The sequence below is a fragment of the Octodon degus genome, unplaced genomic scaffold (genome assembly GCF_000260255.1).
Source record: "Octodon degus isolate 3935 unplaced genomic scaffold, OctDeg1.0 scaffold00068, whole genome shotgun sequence".
NCBI classification, from domain to species: Eukaryota; Metazoa; Chordata; class Mammalia; order Rodentia; family Octodontidae; genus Octodon; species Octodon degus.
The window spans coordinates 3,277,041-3,297,485 of NW_004524644.1; the positions used below are offsets into that span (position 1 = coordinate 3,277,041).

General features: G+C 48.6%; 1 protein-coding gene across 7 annotated transcripts in view; it reads left to right on the forward strand.

Annotated features, from left to right (window-relative positions):
- The window catches only part of Atxn7l1 (ataxin 7 like 1), a 238,490-nt gene that overhangs the window by 79,182 nt on the left and 138,863 nt on the right, over positions 1 to 20,445 (forward strand). For 6 of the 7 annotated variants that reach the window (XM_023719469.1, XM_023719470.1, XM_004634992.2 and 3 more), the window contains exon 3: positions 4,085 to 4,189. The exons of the other annotated variant lie outside the window; for it this stretch is intronic. In XM_023719469.1, the coding sequence (XP_023575237.1) occupies positions 4,085 to 4,189 (105 nt within the window). The remainder of the gene's footprint in view (positions 1 to 4,084; positions 4,190 to 20,445) is intronic. 7 annotated transcript variants of the gene reach the window in all.

Genomic DNA, 20,445 nt, shown 5'->3' on the forward strand with positions numbered 1-20,445 from the left:
TCTGGTCTGGTCTGGTCTGGTCTGGTCTGGTCTGGTTGTACTGAAGATTAAAGCTAAGGCCTTCACACTGAACTATTTCCCTAGCTCTTTCTGTATTTTTCTTTCGAGACAAGGTCTCATTGAGTTGCCTAGACCAGGCTCGAATGTGCCATCCTCCTGCCTCAGCCTCCCAGAGGCCTGGGATCACAGGCATGTGCCACCACACCCAGGTCTGATCGCCCCTTAAGGTACCCCCTCAACACTGGCAGTGGTGTTTGAGCCATAGTAGCCTCCTGTGTGAATGAGATCCTGCTCTAGGATTAAAGAAATAACCATCTTGCTACATGTCCAGGATCCTCATCCTTCCTGCTCTACAAACCTCCCCCACAAGACACTAGTAAATTGCTCTCCCTTTGTTCCCTTGCTGGGAAAGCAGATGCGGGCTTCATAGCAGAGTTATGAGGCAGAAGCTAATGTTACCACATCACAAACCCTGCAAGGGTGGCTATTACCTGCCATGGTGGGTATCGCCAGCTTGTAGTTCTTTCTCTTTTTTTTTTTTTTTTTTTTGCCCATCTGTATTTGGCATCACACTGGTAAATGTTTAACAACTAGCTCTCCAAAAGCACAGCCCTCGTTGGGGGCATTTCTCCCTTTCTGTGATGTGAGTGCCGCCACCGTGGCCAATCACTGAATTTCGGGAGAAAAAACACACGGTTGGTGCCCACAGGCAGGTATGAGCCTGCCGTTCTGGTTTTTAAACTGTGCACTGAATATTTTACTTAGGGGAGAGAGAGAATATTAATAGGTCACCTAGCATGGTACTGCATGCTAGCTTTCGTGTCTCCCTGTTGTCTCTCCTACATCCTTAGCCCATATTAATGTATGCAGATAGCACACTGTGCTTGGATGGGCAGCCGTGGAGGTGGAGTCTTCTGGGAGCCAGGTTCCCCAACCCTTAGACAGGAGGAGATCCGAAGGCCCACTCACCGAGGGCTGCGCAGGGCACAGGTAGGTGCTTGCTCTTTCCAGGGGAGATGTGCTCTGAATAAACAGGTACAACGCAGAAACTGCCCTAGTAGAAAACCAAGAAAAGTCCCAGTGAGTGAAGAAACTCAGTGGTTGCAGGCTAGCCCAACCTTTCCCTGCACCGTGGTGACACAACAGGTGTGTACAGGTAGGGGCTCCAGTGGTGTCCCCAGCAGCTCATTTCAGGGATACAAGAATTGTTGCTCAAGGGATTTTCAATGATGCTTGGTTTGGATAGGGTTTGTTTTTTTTTTTTAATTAATACATTTCCTGTACTCCTCTATACAGTAACTTGTTGCCGAAGGGATATAACACAACTCAGAATACTCTTATTGACTTATTTAAAAATAAGCCTTAGCTCTCAACAGCTCCTCATTTTGCATGTTCCTGAATAGAAAATGGGACTTTAAATCTAAGAGCTAATATGGGTTGCCAGTAATTTTTGTTAGCTTCTTCTGGCTTTTCTGTATTTTTCAAAAATAGCTTCTATGAGTTTGGATCAGTTGTGTTATTTAAAAAAAAAATGAATGTATATTGTAAGAATAAGCCTGCAAATAAAAGTGAAGCAAGGTGGTTTCCACATTGAAGGTGGAAGAGGCTATGTGTTGGCTAGACATAGTGCCATCACGCCTGTCATCCCAGCTACTCAGGAGGCAGAGGCAGGAAGATCAAAAGTTTGGGACACACTTAGACAACTTCACAAGGCCCTAACTCCAAATGATGGGAGGCTAGAGATGTAGCTCAGTAAACAATGCTTGCCTGGCATGCACAGGACCCTGGGTTCAGTCCCTGGTGCCATATACACACTCACAAAGGCAACCTGCCCCTACTGTGAGACTCCGTGGGGGCTTCTGTAACTCAGGCCCATGGCTGGGGCAATCCCAACCCCAGCCTTTCGGCCTTGTCCCAGCTTCGTGCCATCTCACCCCTCTACCATGGGCTTCCCTGCCTCCAGGCACCAACTAAAAATGCCCTCTCAGTCACTTCCCACAAAGCACATGGTGGGTATAGGCCTTAGTCAGAAGTAGGAGTGGGAAGGGACAAGTTCTCCAGTGAATAGAAGCAGACCACACCCAAGAGTTAGAAATTGAGTGTGGCCTGTGTCTCTATCCCGGGCCCACCACCCACTCCTGAGGCCTGATAAGGACACTCCTGTGGGAGTCCCCGGCTAGGGCACCCAGGATACCCTCTCTGTCACTGTCTCTTACAGGACAGGTGGGAAGACTCTGCTCCTCTCCGTGTGGTAAAGTGTGCTGGTTCCATTTCCCTCAAAGCAGCAGGGCCGCACTGAGGAAGGAGCAGAGCCGTAGGGCTTCCATTCAGACATTCCTTGGGTGGTTAACAAGCCTTCTCCTCATCTTAAGGAAGTCGCCTCTTCCTTTTGCCCAGGATCCTAGTTGAGGGAACCACATGTGTTTGGGATTTTTATGAAAAACCTAGGTTGGATCTGGAAAATGAGGACTAAGGAAGGAAATTGTAGCACTTCCTCTCAACCTGAGAAAGTTCAGGAAGTTGTGAGAAAAGTGCCTTCAGGGTGCAGTGTTTTAGCTTTTCCCCTAAACCTGCAGGGTCGTAACTGCCCTGTTCTCAGAGCCCAGGTGGCTTGCTTGGGCCAAGCAGCTGAGAAGAGGCAGAAGGTGCTGCCCACCAAGGAGCACCAGGGGTATGACAAGGCTTCCCTCAGAACTAACCTTTTTCATGGGTGACAGCTTTGTGAGATACAATTTAGATCCCATTCTGTTCCCCCACTTAAAGTGTGTCATTCAGTAGTTTTTAATCCCACCAAGCCTCCAGAGCCCAAGGCAATGTGAAACTGCTCTTTGTCAGCATGGATTTGACTGTTCTGGACCCTTCACATGAGCTGTGCCCTCTTTCCAGCCACAGCCCTGTTTTCTCACTTACTCAAGGGACCACTGGCCTTTGTGTCTGGCTCCTTCCTCTCCATGTAGTGTTTTCAGGGTTCATCCATGTGGTAGCACACGTCAGTGCTTTGTTCCCTTTTATGGATGAAGAACAGTACTGTGGTTTGCGGCTATGACACATTTTGTGTATCCATTATTGGCGGCTAGACTGTTGGTCATTTCCGCATATTAGCTGTTAAGAATGATGCTTCACAGGTTTCATGTGAGACATGTAGTGGTGTCTATTAGGTATATGCCATATAACTGATCTTTTGACAGTCTCTGTCCAATCCCACATGTCATTTCTTTGCTTTAAAATCTTTAGTAGCTTCCCCTTCTCCTGAAAATCAGGTTCAAAATCCTCGCCTTGATCTACACAGTTATGGCTTCTGGACCTTTCCCGCCTCACCTGCCCCAGCCCCTACTCCTCTTTTCCAACCAAGAGACCAGAGGCTCCTCCAAGACGTAAAGCCTCCTTGTTTGACTTCAACTTTGACATTTCCTCACCCCTCTTCATCTGAGGTCTCAGCTGACATGTCTCCTCCTCATTCTCTAAGCCTCAGAAAAGGCTAGCCCCCAGTCCCAACATCACCTCCACCGTGACCACCAGTGACAAGTGTGATTGTGTTTTGTGTTTGTGCTTCCACTGCCTTAGGCTCCAGGAGAGCAGAGACCTTGTTCTAGTTCCCCCAGTTTACCCCGGTGCCTAACACAGGGCCTGGCACACTTGGGCACTAGGTAGATATATACCAGGTGAATAATGGATCCCTGTGGCACATGTCCCTGGGTGGCAAGAACACTCAGGCAACTGAGAGGCCAAGCTGCTCCTCTTTCCAGCCACAGCCCTGTTTTCTCACTCACTCGAGGGGCCGCTGGCCATGGGCATAGGTTTGTCCATCTCTGGCAGGACCACTCCCGTTGCGCATAGCTAGGGGCAGTCCCAACACCACTGACCCAATCAAGAGCCACATAGTCCACTTCTGGGGTTCAGTCGGAGGGATTCTTTGAGGCAGTTGCTTCGAGATTTGGGGAAACTGTCTTCCCTTTAGCAAAGATGATCACCTTTCTGCGTGTCTTGTTTGAAAAGCTGTCCTTGAAGAAATTCCAAGAGGAAAGTGTACACCTTCTGAGACTTAATTGCTTTTTCAAAAAACACTGTTTTCATTTCCCCACAGATATGCACTTATTTGGCCATTACCCAGCACATGACGACTTCTATCTCGTAGTGTGCAGTGCCTGTAATCAGGTCGTCAAGCCACAGGTTTTCCAGTCGCACTGCGGTAAGTGGACTCCTACATTTGGCAGATGCATTGGCAGCCGCCACTCGGGGGACAGTCGCCTGCCCCCGAGGGCCCCCAGCAGGGTAGCGCTGGGTCTGCTTAGCGTAAGGCTGTGGGCAGACTCTTCTGGGGCCGCTGCCTCTGCTCGCAGGGTGACTTTTAGGACCTGTAGTCCTGTCACAAGTGGGAGAGAGCCTGTGACTTGTGTTGGTAGATGGGACCAAACTGAGAACCTGGCCTCCAAGTACCCAAGGAGAGGTGAGGAACTGCTCCTACAGCCTAAATTTTCTCCCCCCAAACAGGGCCCAAATGTATCCAAAGGGGCTCTGGAAGGAAAGGAACCCAGGCCTGTGGGTCATTAAATGGTGCCCCCAGGAAACAGCATGCAGCCAGAACTTCAGGTTCCACTTGTCCTTTTCCAAGAATCCTCCTTATTTAAAACAAAATTCAGGTGTGTTGGGGAATTCACCTTTCCACTGTATCTTAGCATCCTCATTATGATCAATTCCTTCAGGCTAGCGATCCCCGGACTCCACCTAGCACAGATTCTGTGGACCTAAGAACAGATAAGTCCATGTGGCTGCTCCCGTCGGGGACGAGTCATCAGCACTCTGACCTAGACAGGAAATCGCTTAATTCCCTGGAGTGGAAGTTGCCTTATCTTCAACAGGGAGTTGGGCCAGACAGCTTCCAACACTGTCCTACCCTGCAAGTCCAAGACAGTATTTCCCAATCATCGTATTTCAGCTCCTTTTGATGAATAAAACTTGAATGTTCTGCTTCACTGTTAAAAGTTCCAAAGAACATTCAGTATTGTACCTTAAGAAAAATGAAAGCAGTGATAATGTTGAATGTGCTTTTGCAAATTCCATGCGTTTCTCCTTCCTCATACTGTATTTCTAACTTTCCCCCACACTCCTATTTGTTATGCTATAATAAATAGGCGTAAAACAAAGAGATGTTTGGGATTACAGGATAGTTCACTTATATACTAACTGTATTTGTGCATATGTGTATATTTGTGTATTGTGTGTACATACTTCTGTATACAGAAAATATGTAACTGTGTGAATACAGTAGGTCTGTTTATGCTTGCGAAGACACTTGTGATAGAAAGACAACTGGGCTTTTTTGTGGGTTCTTTTAAGAGTTAGTCTGAGACTTTCTGACCAGTTAGACAGAAAAGGACCTAGAAAGCACTGGTGAGAGGCAGAGTCCACCCCGTGTCCTTGGGCTGCTTGGTTAGTGTCTCGAGTTTCGGTCTCCTCGTCCCCTCCCTGAGAGGTGACTTCCACAGGCACATCAGGCTCTAACGTTTTTGTTCCTGGCAGTATGAGTGCGAAAGGAGGGAGCCGTGACCCAGGCACAAGCTGACCTTCTCACTCGTTACTTAGAAGCAAACACTGTTTTCTGCTTGGGAGAAAGAAAAGGTCAAAGCTCTCCAAAGGGAGTGGGTCAGAGGCCCGGGGGGCCATGCCACCAGCCGAGGTGCCAGGTGGGGAGCCCAAAGCAGAGCAGTATCAGGAAAGTGTCACCTTGCCGGTCCCTCGCTTGGGGAAGGGTCGAGGACTGCCAGACCTGGCTGCTGGGTGTGTTCTGCAACAGTGCAGGTGCTCCATCACCAGAAAGCTGTCTTCTTCCCCTGCCCTCGACCATGCTGCTGTCCTAGGTCCTGGGGACCGCAGGGAAGAAAACAAGCGAAAAGTCCCCTCTCACATGTGGCTCCTGTTGAACTGTAAGCCATGCAGACCTTCCCTGGGAACTTGATTCATTGGCAGGGTTTTGATGGAAGAATCCTGAAATGGACCCGAGACTCCCCTGCCCTGCAGAATGTGACCCAGAGGAAGAGCTGCCCGGCTGGCATGGCTGATGCAAGCACTCTTGTGCCCAGTGCTTTTAGTGCAGGAGCCAAGTTGCAGCTTAGCAGGGAGCCAGTGGCATCGCAGCCACCTGCTCTGAGCAGTGGAAACAAATTAGTTTGGGGCTGTGGGGTTACTGACCTCATCACTGGACGCCTCTCTGCACAGAACTTCTTGCTGAGCTGGCGATAAGCAACACCAGGGCCATAGCCATGGTTCAGCCAGTGGAGGCCGAAGTCCCCCTCATCTTGCAAGTGTGCATTCTGATAATAAGAAACCCTTGTTGAGTGGGGCCAGGAAGCAGTACAAGGTGGAGCTCTGACCCAGGGCAGCTCTTCCAGGGGAGTATTTTGTGGTTGCTCTAAGAATTCCTCCTGCAGTGCCGCGAGTGTCTCAGTTCCAGCAGCTGTACCAGAATACCACTGACTGTGATGCTTCGGAACCACAGAAATGCATGTCTCACATTTCTGGAGGCTGTAGTCTGAGATGAGGGAGCCAGCATGGTGGGCCCTAGCAGGTCCTGTCCCTGGTCACAGATGGCCGGCTTCCTACTGTGTCCCCATAGGGCAGAAAGAGGGCCAGACAGCATTCTGAGACATCTTCTAAGGGCAGCCCTGCTCTTATGGCACAGTTACTTTGCCAAAGCCTCCTCCGTCACAGGGGGAATTGCGGCTTCAGCCTGGATCTGGGGGTCCACAGCAGTATTTGGTTTCTGCCACTTCCGCCTTGAACAGTGAGGCCTCCCAACAAATTAATGGGATTGTCATCATGATAAGTGCCAGGCTGTGGCAGGTGCCTTCCAGGCCTTGAACACGCCGCCGTCCTCTGGCCCCCTCCCTATAAAGTGGGTATCCATATTATGTCTTCAAACTGAAGAAGCTGAGACTTAGGAGGCACTGTCCTTGGTTCCAAGGCCCCTAAGCTGGCAGGAGTACGGCCTGATTTTGAACACAGGCAGCTCCGAGACAGAGAAAGCTTAGCTGTTGTCCCTCACTGCTGCTTGCAGGGATTCCCCATCTATAACTATATGGGGTGATCAGATAGACAGTGAATGCTTACATTTTAAAAGCCTTAGTCCAGTAAAAGACATTGCCAAGAACAATGGGCTACGTGTGTTCAAAGCGAGGGGATGGTATTTTACAGGGAAGTAATGGCAGTGTGGCTTTTATTGTAATGACTTTAATGTAGACATTCACCGTATGTTTTTTTTTTTAAACAATCAAACATTTAATATTTTTCCTTGTCCTTTTTACTTTTTTTTTTTTTTTGGCGGAACTGGGGATTGAACTCAAAATCTTGCACTTGCCAGGGAAGCACATATTCCGCTGAGCCATCTCCCCGGCCCTCACCATATGTTTTTGATTCTTAATCAAAAATTTGATTAAACATTTTTGCCAATTTCTGTCCAATAAAAGAAATTACAGTGCATTCTCATCCACCTTACTCATCGGATCGGGCACCATGTAACTTCGGACTCTTCCCCAAAGTCAAATGAGCGTGACAGATAAGCATGTTGAGTTGATTCAGGCATCGAGACTGATAAGCATGTTGAGTTGATTCAGGCATCGAGACAGCCAGGACAGGGCAACTACAGACACCCATGAGTGAGGACTTCCAGAATGGCTTGGCAAGAACAGTGGGAAAGGTGGGCTTGAAGCAAGAAGAGTTTTGAGGGGAATTAGTGGCTCTGTATCTTTTACCGTAATGATTGTTTTAAATGTAAGCATTCATTGTGTTTTTTATCACACCTTCATATATGTGGAAAATGTAGCTGTCAGGGGTAACATTGATCCCCCCACCCCAGGCCGCCACAGAGCATCACTCGGCATTTGTTGATGATTAAAGCTTGAGAGGGTTTGGAGTTGAACAAAGCAATTGCAGAGCTTCCCACTAACTGCGTGGCTTCCCGCTAGCAGGTGTTTCTCGTGTGTAAGATGGGCACCTCTGTGTCGTGGACTTGGGACAGCAGGCCTGGTGTGAGGCCTGGCGTACGTCTTTGTGCACTGCCCCCAGCCGGAGGAGAGTCTGGCCTGTGAATATTCATGACACCCGCTCTCCCCTGCCCCCTCCGCCTTCTGCCATGCAGCTGTCTGCAGACTGTCTTCCCCGTCAGTGCCAGATAGTCCTGCGTTCCCAGCACCCAGAAAGCGAGCTTGTCATGGGGGGGTGTGTGGCAGCTTTTGATATCAGGTGTGTGTGCTGATTGTTTAAGCTGGATTGGGAAAATGTGTGTGTGTGTGTGTGTGTGTGTGTGTGTGTGTGTGTTCTGGCACTTTGGCATACACATACACAAAGGGGCAGTTTAAAAGTGATAAGGGAAAGCTCTCTCACTCAATACTCCTGATACCAAATGTGTGGGCTTTCTACACCACGTTCTGTGAACAGCAAGGGGTGTCCCACAATTTAATTCAGTCTGACACTAAGAACCCAGAGTTAGCTCAGACTGTACTGGCTCAAGGCTCAGCTCTACAGCATGCCCCCACTTGCAGGTGAGTCCCCAGGTCCCTGTACTGGCTGGCTTGCCTACAAGTGGTGATTCCCACAAACCCACAGAGCATCTTCAGGTTCGGTATTTGCTGTAGTGAGGTAGGAAAACGCTTTACTCTGTTTTGTTTTAGTGTTTGTTTATTTGCTTTTGAGACAGGATGTCACTTTGTAGTCCAGGTTAAACTTGAGCTCACTATGTAGCCCGGGCTCGCCTTGAAGTTGTGGGATCCTCCTGCCTCAGCCTCCTTCCTGAGTGCAGGGATTACACCAGCCCAACATGTTTCATTAGAATTATTGGCAGTAATCATGTTGGAAAAGATGTGATAAAGGGGAAAAAAAAAGATGTGATAAAGGAGACAGATAGGTTGGACAACACATAGGTTGAGGTCCAAAGCGTCCCAAGCATAGCAGCTCCTGTTTCCATGAAGTCGAAGCACCGCCTCCATCCAGCCGATCCTTGGAGGCAGTGGTGCATGTGCCAGCTGGGTTCCCCCAGCTCTGTCAATGAGGGCATTTTCATAGGTTCCTTGACCAGACAGGATTGGTGGCAGCACCAGCTGTTGGTCGTGAGCCCAGTCTCTAGCCCTGGGCATGGAGGATGGCAAATTTAACCATTGAGAGACCAGCTCCCATCCTGGAGCTCCCTAGGGACCTAGCCTCTGGTCACCTCATTCACATCCAGGAAGACATTCACGCCAGAGACCCCAAGGTCCCAGGGTCCCAGAACCCTGCGTCGGGCAGCTGGAGACCCGAGACCAGAGAGAGCAGAGAACTTCTCCCCACCCTGCTGGCAGGAAATGACCACAGTTTGGGCAGCTCTGCATCAGGAATGGGGATGAAGAGCCAGAATACAGCTCCGTGTGTTGCAGTAGCCCAGCAGCAGTGTGCAAAATGAGGTGCAGTCATGGAAAATCAGTGACTCTTGGAGACCAACAGACCCAGGTTAGAGTCTTGACTGATGTTACTAGCTGTGTGACCGTGGGCTAGCTTCGCGACCTCTCTGAGGCTCCTACCCATCATGGATAAAATAAGGACAGTTTCCGCCTTGAGGAGTGACTGGGAGGAACAGGGACAACACCCGCATGGTTTTCTGACCCATGGTAAGGAAGTAGAGGGCAGCTGTTATTGTCAATAAAGTGTGGCGATTTCTTTTTATTAAGCTGAAAGTTTCTTATGAAAAATGGGGAAACCAATTTAGCCAAGTGCTTCCTGTCTTCTTTCCTTGCCAGTCCTGGGGGATGTGCTCCAAGGTCAGTCTGCAGGCTTGCGCCACTGATTCATCTTTAGCTTCCCCCCCTCCTGGAGGCGGGGGTGAGCATCGCTGCCCAAGTGGGGTCACATCTGCTGGGAGCCGGAGAAGCCAGCTTACAAGCATGGCTGCAAGCGTGGCTGCAAGTGTGGCTTTCCATAGGCCCCTGCACGGACTCCTTTGGAAATGCCACGAAGAAGCCGCAGCACAGCTCTGGCTTCCCGCAGAGCCTATCAGGCTGTGCCACTGTGCATTCAGGGGTCCCGTGGAGCTGCCTCTGCTACTGTCCCCAGCCCATCTGCTCTTGACACTGCCCATGCTGGTGTCCCAGGCATGGACAGTAGCACAGGAGCTGCTCAAAGCCCCACTGCGTGGGGTGGAGCTGCAGGCCCCAGAGGCCAGTCTGTGACCCTTCCCTGCTGGCCCCTGCACCTTCCAAGGGTCTTAAGCTGCTTGCAGACCTCTCCCCAGGGGACCTAAGGTCAGGAGAGATCCACAGTTTCTAAAGTTCCATAGGTGGGTTGGTACAGTTGGGATAGTCATAGAAAGCAGGGAACATAAACAAAAAGTGTCACCTTAGAAGTCCTGGTCCTGTGAAGCCTGCATCTTTTCCCATCCAGTTTGTCCCTCCCAACGGCTGAGGCTTGATACATTGGCCAGAAGGTGGGGCCTACTGTCTGAGTGAAGTCTCTCAAGGATCTGCCTAGATTCAGCTTGCAGCTCTATCGCTTACTAGCTGTGTGACCTTAGGTAGGTCACTTTGCCTCTCTGTGTTTTCCTTATTCATAAAATGGGATAAAAGTTCATCTCATTAGATCTTTCTGGTAGTTAAAGGATCTTGTTTACATATAGAAAGCACAGTGGTATAGCATGGTTTGCTTTGAAACTGAATACACCGAGTAATGAACTTCAGACACTCAGTGAAATCTCATCCAGAATGTTTGCCTTGTGATTACTGTGGAGTAGGAGGGTCACCTTATGACAGTCTCTTGTGTGTCTGTCCTAACCCTGGTCCAGGAAGATGTTCTGACCATTTCTCCCAGATAGAATGGGAGCTGGGTAAGCTGCTATAGTGGATTTCTAACCTGTGGTCAATTTCTTACACCCAGCTGAATTAACTAGCGTGGTGCTGGGTGCGGGAGGCCCACCTGAGGCTGTTCCCAGCAGCATAAAGGCAGAGCAGGAGAAGCTGCAGGAACGCTGTCAGGGATGCTGTTTGGAGAAGCAGCGGGAGCTGTTGGAAGCTGCTAGTGCTCTTGGGCTGTTCTGCTGGAGGACCTTGTCCTGCTGGCTTTCCTGATGAACTTTGGAGGAGCTCTGGTCCTCATCTTGAGCATCGATTCCTAGCTCTGGAGGAGAAGATGGTGCACTGCTCAGCCTCATAAAGCTTGTCACATTGGATTTCCTGATGGGAACTCAGCTTTCCTCATCGCTGGAGGAGCTCAGGACCTCACTGTTGCTGCGGATGGCTGTAGTGCTTTGCAGGGAGCTCTGGTGCGTACCTTGAGCGTTGCTTCCTAGCTCCGGTTCAGATCCCTGAGCCTGCTAGCGCAGGTCCTTCATCCTGCTGGCGTAGACTTCCTAGCTTCCACCACTGACCTTTGGGCCTTTCCAGCACAGATCTATAAAGTAGGATCCAGGCCATCAGCTAGATTCTTTAGTATTTACTGTGTGGGTAGATTTCCCGCACTCATAGTAGATGATTCTTGGGTGATTCCTTATAAACTAATATTGTAAAATGTGTCCTGTATTATATTATTCCCCTTGCAAAAACCCCAAACCACGACAGCTGCCCAGGGTGGGGAAAAAAGTTTTACTGTTCTTAGTAACTTGTGCTTTTAACCAGTTGGAATATAGTAATTAAAGGCAAAGTAATAGTAGATCCAACTTGCAGACTAAGAATTAGATTGAGCATTTATGAAGATGTATGATTGGCTTAAGCAACGAATGTGACTCTTTCTGTCCTTGTCTTCTAATATGGTTATACAACCAAGTGTTCTCAAGCCAGACTTCTCCACGGGGCCCTAATTGCCATTTTGGGCTTCCTTGTACAGTACTTAGTTCTGGGGCCTGCCTGCCCCGTATGGTGTCTGAGGATACTGAGCAGTTTCCCTATCTGCTCCATACTGTGTATAGGTAGCAGCCCCTGCTCTATCCCAACTGGTTTTTCCTTTCTTTTCTTTCTTCCTATTTTTGTTTTCAGTACTGACAGTTGAACCCAGGGCCTGCCACATGCTAGGCGAGTACAGGACCACTGCCCACATCCCCAGCCCACGTGTCTCCAGGCTTAACAACCACAACATCTCCACACTTGCCAACGTGTCCTAGGGGACAGAATCGCCCTCATTTGAGAGCCATTGCCATAGAACGTAACATGCCCCATTTGTCAGGTTATGTGTCTTGCCAACTGAGCATTTTTCTAGAGCGAAAGGTGTGCATGTGTACACGTGCACCCTAAGCCCATAGACAGCTCCCGGGTGATCACAGCCTCGTGGAGGAAGCCAAATATTTCCACCCACACAGAGCTGGTCATTGGGATCATTTCCCTGTCACAGGCAGAGGCAAAGTGTAAAATAAGCCATCTTGTAGAAGCACATGAAGTCACAGCCACTCCCACTCCAAAATTAAAAAGAAAACCAAAGGCTAAAGAAATGACACATCCTATGGCATTTTTGAGCCACATTTGCGCCTGTCCTCTAAGGGGAGACCCACAAGCCCAAGCACCTCTCACCCCCTGGACAGGAATAATGGGTGGATGTCACAGCCATTTTAAAAACAGTGATGTAGAACCAAAGAACCTGGCTGTCGTTTAGTAGACAAGAGAGGATTCGATTCCCCCTACTCTTGGGGAGGAGCTTTTCATTCTCTTTTCTGATTATATTTCTGAACGCCCTTCAAGTAGCTGTTTTGCATGTTGATGGTGATGCAGTCAAATTTAATGAACTGTGATCTACAGCGCAGGAGCTGAGCAGCAAAATAAAATGAGTGACAGCAGCTCGCTGCTGGATCGAGGTGTGGGGCGTCCAGGCCCCCATACTGGACGGGGACCAACAGCAGCCCCACCGCTCCAGAGCTGCTCACGGGAGCCTAATTAGCAAGATTCCCAGCTTCCTGCAGCCCCCATCCTTTCCCTTCTCTCTCCAGGTGACCTCTGGCTGAGGAAATGAGAAATCATTTGTGTTTCTGGGCCCTGCAGAAAGTTAGCCCCCGTAGGGGGGTGTCAGTGCCCCCCGGGCTTCCTGGGGCACCGGGTCTGTCACCAGCTAATTAGCCTGCCAGGGCTTCCTTTGTGAAGGTGCTGGGTGCCGTAGCTCAGGGCTGGGGTGCTTTTTGTCACTTAAGTTGGATTTGTTTTTGCGGATGGAATTCTTATCATTATTATTGTTAGTTATCTTTTTAAGACCTTTTTTATACCAAGAAGCATAAAATAACTACAGAAAATTGGTCTTCTTGAATATATTTTTTGTCAAGTCTGATGGCATTAATTAATAAAGGCCTGGCAAGAGCGTATGAATCTGTGCAGGCTTTGTGCTGTTAGGATTTTTTTTTTTAATTTTTTTTTCTTTTTTTTTGATCAGTGTATCCCAGATCCAGAATTAGCTCCTGGTATTGATCTATCTTTTGGACTTATTATGATCAGAAACAGTATCTCATTGCTTCTTCTAAGCTTCGTCTTTCTGTGGTTGCAGTCACATGATACATCTTAAGGAATTCCTATAATATTTTTTAAGGAAAAAATGAATGGACTGATGGATCAACAAGTGATTAGACCTTAATCAAGCCTTGCAACTGACAGAATCTACAGCGAAGTAAGAAGACTGTGATTTCATTTGCAGGGAGGGGTTGTAGTGCGGGATGTCAAATCCAGAACCTTGTGCAACTGAGGCGAACATGGCCCCTGAGCCACACCCTAGCCCTACACTTTGAATTTTTCTATCAAACTTACTACAGCTCTGTTAGAATTGGTATTGGGTTAACAACATAGCCCTTTGACCTGGTCCCAAATCTTGTTTATACTCTATTTAAGAAAAGTAAAAAGCAGGCTGGGGAGATAGCTCGGTGGTCTAAGCGCCTGCCTGACAAGTGCAAGGACCCACGTTCAGTCTGCAGTACCACATGTAATGCCCATCCCAGAACCCTGGGCACACCATGCAGGCCACCAAAACGGGTGTGGTGGTGCACGCCTGTAATCCCAGTGCTAGGAGGCTGAGACTGGAAGATCACTGAGTCCAAGCTGCATAGCAAGACCCTGCACCAAATAAATAAATACATACATAGAAGATTTTTTTTTATTTTAAATAAAGGTAAAAGCAATGAGATCGATATATGTATTGAACACTTGCTGTGTGCACAGTACTTTTCATATATCACTTGGTCCTGACACCACCCTAAGGAGTTCTGACTGTTAACTTTTTCTCACATCTAAGAAAGACCTAGAACATGGAACAAATTTGTTCAGGGTGCCAGTAAGTGGCAGACCCAGGATTCTGACCTGGACTCCAAAGCATGCTCCACACGGCACTGGACAATGCTTTGGATCTCAGACTCCCCACAGCACCACAGAGACACGCTGATGCAGAAAGGTCACTTCCGTGGCCCAGAGCAGCGATGCTGAACCTCGCACACTGCCGGCTGTCGCAGAGGTGCTGGAGCCACAGCACTGCTTGCTTTCTTTTTCCCACCTGTTTTGTCTTCTGATCTTACCTGATTTTTTGGCCTGGGCAAAGAATTTGGGCCCTATGTTAAGTAAGAAAGGGAAGAGTAAATTGGTAATTTTCATTTGGAGCCTTAGTCACAGTATTTGAGGTAGACCTGCAAATACCAGAAAGTAAAAAAGAAGGAAGCAGCCCAAGGAGATAGCTCAGTAGAATAAGTACTTGCCTGGCAAGTGCAAGGTCCTGAGTTCAGTCCCTGGTACCACCAAAAAAGAAAAAAGAAAAAAGAAGCTTGTAGGAGGGCTGCTAGAGGTGATCCTCCTGCTCGCCCTGTTCTGCTGCAGGGTTTTGCTTATCTCCAACAAATAAATAGATCCATGAGACCAAAAACTAGTAGATAATTTTCTCCCTATGCAGTGAAACTCCTTTTTATGTATTTCTGTGAATTGAGCAGAAATGTTGCAGTTGAATTTAAAGCAAATGTAATGGTTCAGCTCAAATTTAGAACTAGATTAATAGGTCTGCATAACTTTAGGATAACTGAATTCATCTTTAATTGAGAAAAAAAATTCTACTTACAATGTCATCAAAGCCCACTTTTTTAAGGCTGAACCTTTTAGATTTCCTTCTTCAGAGTGTCATAGTTTTGATTTATTCATTTATTTGAAAATGATTTATTGTGTACCTGCTATATGCTAAGCATTGTTCTACTGCTGCAGATACAGTCCTGAACAAGACAGAGGACATTTTTGTTGGGACATTTTAAATATAGGCTGTGGAGATAGCTTGGTAGTTTAAGCACCCTCCTGGTAAGTGCAAGGATCCAAGTTCGATCCCCAGTACCACATGCTGTGCTGGCCAGAACCAGGCATAGTGGCACACACCTGTAATCCCAGCACTAAAAAGGCTGAGACAGGAGGGTTTCTATGAATCTGAGCTGCATAATGAGACCCTGTATCAAATAAGTAAATAAATAATTTGGGGCCGGGAAGATAACTCAGTAGAATAAGCGTGGCCTCAGTTCAATCCCCGGTTCTGGAAAAAAAAAAAAAAAAAAAAGGAAAAAGATATTTTAAATAATATAGATACACAAGCAAGCCATATGAAGAGCTGGCATAAGAGTATCTGTCCAAAAAAAAAGTATCTGTCCTGCCAGAGAGCAAACAAGAGCAAAAGCAGGTGAGACATTGTTTGAGCCATGTTTTCCAGAGGTGGACAAGGACCACAGTCTGGAGTTTGAGGACCGGCCAAATAGCTCAGCTGATTAAAGTGCCTGGAAAGGGCTGGTGAGATGGCTCAGTGGTCTAAAGCACCTACTTAGAACAAGCTTAACAGAGCACAGGGACCGCGGTTCAATCCCCCAGCACCACATGCCAGCCAGCCCCGCCCCCTGGTGGGCTGAGCTGCCCCCCCACACACATAAATAAATAAAATTTAAAAAATAAATAAATAAATAAATAAATAAATAAAGTGCCTGGAAAAAGGTGCAGGGGCCAGGAGTTCGATCCCCCAGCCTGCTGTGCCAGCCCTGCCCCAGGGTACGCTAAAACAGCAATTGAAACAGGGCATGGTGGCACGCCTGTAATCCCAGCTCTTGGGAGGCTGTAAATGGTAGATCACTACAAGTCTGATCTAGTAGTGAGACCCTGAACACCCTATAGATCCTTCCCTAAAATACAAAAAAGAAGTCTGGAGTTTGAGTTTTATTCTGGGTGAGGGGAGAAGACCCTGTAGGATGCTAAGTGAGGAAAGACACAATCTGGTTGCTTCTCCAGGTGCATCCTGGCTGCAGTGCAGCCTGGGAAACCTGGTAGGAACCAGTGCACAGTGGGTGATCGCATTGCCACTCAGTGCAGGGTTCTTTTGCTTGATTCAGACAGATCACGAATGGGCCAGGTACTGCTCTGCTAGCCACCCTGATGTCACCAGATGCAGTGGTCACCCTTGCCAGGTGCTGACTTCTGCTGCTGCCAGCCAAGGCTCTCTGATGGCAGCTTATGCTAGACACCATAGGTCATCTCTGCCAGGTGCTGGACTCTATGGCTGGTCTTCATTGGCTACAGTCTCTGGAGCTCTTTAAGGCTAACAGACCCAAGTGTGTATTGTTCTGTGTGTGTGTGTGTGTGTGTGTGTGTGTGTGTGTGTTTGAGACAAGGTCTCGCTCTGCAGTTTAGGCTGGCCTTTAGCTAACTTTTGTAGCCTAAGCCAGCCTTGAACTTGTAGCGATCCTCTTGCCTCTGCCTCCCAAGTGCTGGGATTACAGGCCTGCACCACCCTGCCTGGCTATTATTATCTCTTCTGAGCCAAGCACTGTCTAATTACTCAGCATAGTCCTGAGCACATTTGTAGGACCTTCCTAGCCCCAAGAAATCACAAGCAGATTTATAGGACCACCAAAATGTGTTTGTTTTAACAGAACCTGTACTGCAGTACAGGGGTGTCAGTAAGTGAAGGGGGAGCCTCCAAGAGTTGTGAGGGGAGTGCTGCTGTGGACCAGCTGCACGCCTGTGATTGGGCCAATTGTAGGCCTGAGCTTAGTCCAGCTGCAGGCCTGTGATTGGTCCATGTGGGTGTGAAAGTTCAATAATAGATCGTGGTATTCTCATAGAAATAGAAAAGGAAAAAGGATAAACTTGAGATCCATTTTGTAAACATAGCTGAAGGGATTTGCTGAGGATTGGATCAGGTTGGAGAAAGAAGTCAACATTTACTTAGAATTGGGTTATACATGAATGGGCAGCAATTTGGCAGGAAGAGCAGCAGAGGATGACAGGGTGGTGCCAAGATGAGATAGTGTTTCGTGGCCCATGGCCAATACCAAGAGGGTGAGAGGACAAAAGGAAAGATGTCACCAGGTTGGCCACCTGTTGGCTTTGACAGTAGCCATTTCAAGGTGGGCTTTTTCCAAGTGTGCGTGACTTCACATGTACATCACCCGCAGACCTCTCTTTAGGCAGGCAGCACCTTAAATCTTTGGTTGCATTTGTGCAGAGATCACCCGCCACCCAACCAAATTCAAAGCTGGCACCGTGAACCCTGTGGGAGCCGTCACTGCAGTGGGTGACCCAGCCTGAGGGGATACATCCCTGAATCGCAGTCTAGGGACATTCACGACTTCCAGCATGCTCTCAAATGTTTGGGACAAACAGGTGGCAGATCAGCAAAGAGAAGGAAGGACTCCTCTGATCCTCAGTCCCAGGGTGTGTGGCACCTTCTGCTTCGCCAATATTAGCGTAATGATGGCTATCGCAAGTGTTTCTTTATCTGTCCCCTACATGCACACAGGCATGCGGGCGCGTGCACACACACACACACACACATATACACACAGGCTCACCCCAGACATACCAGAAACCTTTCGTACTCACCATTAGATTCCCTAAGTTACAGCACAAAATAAATACTTGTATCTAAATCATCGGTGCTCAATACACTATTTTTTTGTACCAGGAATCAAAACCTTGCACTTGCCGGGTAGACACTGGTGCCACTGAGGTACATTCCCAGCCTGTTGCTTGATACACTTTATTTAAAAAAAAAAAAAAAAAAAATGTTAGAAAATAGGAAAAAGTGAGCAGAGAAGGAAAACTTGGCATATTGGTTGTGCCAAACCAGTAGCCACATGTGAGCCGGTGTGTCCACTTGGAAGATCTGGCTCCCGGAGAGGGAATGACCGTCTATTCAGGCAGAGCTGGGAAGGATGAAGCGGGGCGAACATCTTTCCTCTGCGAGCCCCGGGGCCTGTGGAATCCCTGGCCACAGCTGAGTTCTGGAGGGCTCAGGCTGTAACAGGATCCCGGCTCTGACTCGCCACTGGCACAGCCTCACTGTACACACTGCTCCATTCCATTCTTTAGAGCTGGATCACCAGGAGCACTAGGGGAACAGTCATTGCTTTATTTAAAATGGAGTCAAGAATGTTGCCAGTGCCGATTCAAAAGGTCGCTTTGGAAGCGTCCGCATTCTCAGTGGTGAGTGGAGCAGCATTGCCCCACGGCGTCTGCTCTCTAGAAGGGCTGTCAGTGCGCAGAGAACAGGGTGGGTACAGAGCCTGAGGAAATGGTCCAAGCCCCCTCTGCTGTTAGTGTCAACACACAGAGACTCTAAGCCACTGTGGCTCACGTTAGCCACATCATTCTTACCAGAATGCATCCCCAAGCCCTGGGCAGTAGCAACAACAGTAATCGAGTGCCCTTGTCCCAGCTGTGCAGTCCACTTCTCCATCTGGTGTCAGAAACAAGATTATTTCTAACCCTGAAGCCGAAAGCGGCTGTGGAGAGTCTGCCACCCCTGAGGCACGTGCTTGTACTGTAGCAGCAGAAAGGGTTTCCAGTGTGGTTTTGCTCACGCCTTATCTTTGCCTGCTACCTGCATCTGCCTGGGTGCAGCCATGCCTAGGGGTCTTTGCAGAAGCTCTTTCAAAAGTACCAGAGCTTCCCTCCAGAGAGGGTACAGTTCCCGCAGCAGCTTTTCCCGTGCACTCCCCCCAGAAGCGTGCTAGTAGGGGCTGCACCATCTCCTCAGGCATGGCTCATGGAATCACAGATTGTAGGGCCTTTCTGCGGCACCTTCCCAGGCCTGGCACTTCTGAAAAGGTACAGATTGGAGAAGGGAGCAGCAGAGCCACACAGGAAATAAAGAGGTTTGGGGATAGGAGTGGATGAAAAAGCTTCTCAACAATTTCACTAATGAACCCCATTTCCCTTGGAATTAATCATAGTTTCTTTGTTCTTTTCTTTGTTCCAGAGAAAGCAGTCATAGTCTTTATTTTACAACACTATAACTGCATGTCTAATATTGGATTTTGGGGTGTGTGTGTGTGTGTGTGTGTGTGTGTGTTGGTTTTACTGTTGTTGTTTTGCTTTGGTTTGTTTCCAGTACTGTGGATAGAAGCCAGGGCCTTCACACTGAGCTACATTCCTGGCCCTCTTTTACTTTTTAAGACCGAGTCTCAGAAAGCTACTAAGTTGCTCTAACTGGCTTCAAATTTACAATCCTCCTGCCTCAGCTTCCCAGAGGCAGGTTAGGTTTTTGATGAACCCTGTTATTTATTTGTTTATTGGTATCACACATACTTTGCTTTTCTTTCCCAGAATCTTCAAATTCTTGGGATTTTTCCAGAGGAGCATTTTCCTGAGATGAGCACAGCTTAGCCTGTGGTTTTCACTCCTCTCTGTGAGTGGCTGCCCCCACCCCATGTGTAACCTTCGTGACCAGCGTGGGTCATGATGGAGGTGGAGGGGATGCCAGCCCTGGCGCGCTCAGTGACCTGATTTCCTGTGGCTCGGGGTGCCCTGCTGGCAGTGGTGCTGTTCCTAAGCACTTGCAAATCAGGTCTGCAGTGTGTTTGAGGAGGCAGCCCTGGACAGCAGCTCTGTTAGAGCCCTACCACCTGCCCAGCGGGCAGCTCAGATTCTCACAAGTTGTGACACTGCCCTGTGGGTCCCAAGGGCTTGGCGTTGAAGTGCCTCAGGCCTTTGCATCCTCCTTTGCCAACGTGCTGTCTGAGGGGGTGATAAGAATGCGGTGTTGAGGGGGCTGAGGTGAACAGGTCCCGAAGGAGGAGGAGGAAGAGTCCTAAGGGCTCAGGGCCCACAGAACCGCAGATGTGTGACCCCCACAGTGCCTGGTGCTTGGGCCAAAGGCTCTGGAGCTCTCTGTTGGCTCCTTTTCCACAGAGTGCAGGCCAGTTACTGTTTACTTGCCTTTGCCTCCTCTCGCTTTTTAGGTATGCGGGATCTTTCTCCCAGGGCTGGACATAGAACCTAAGGCCTCCTGCATAGTAGGCAGCGCTGTACCACTGAGCTATAGCCCAGCCCTGGATTTTCTTTTGAGTGTTTGATTCCTTATGCAGCTGGCACCTGGATGGCACTGGGCAACTGCATAGTCCCAGGAGACTCTACCCATCTCCCTTCTTCATTCTCACTGGGGGAGTTTCTTGGGGCAGTGCACTGTTCTCCTGAGACCCATGGACCTGCGTGTTTCCACTGTGCTTTCCTGTGCAGC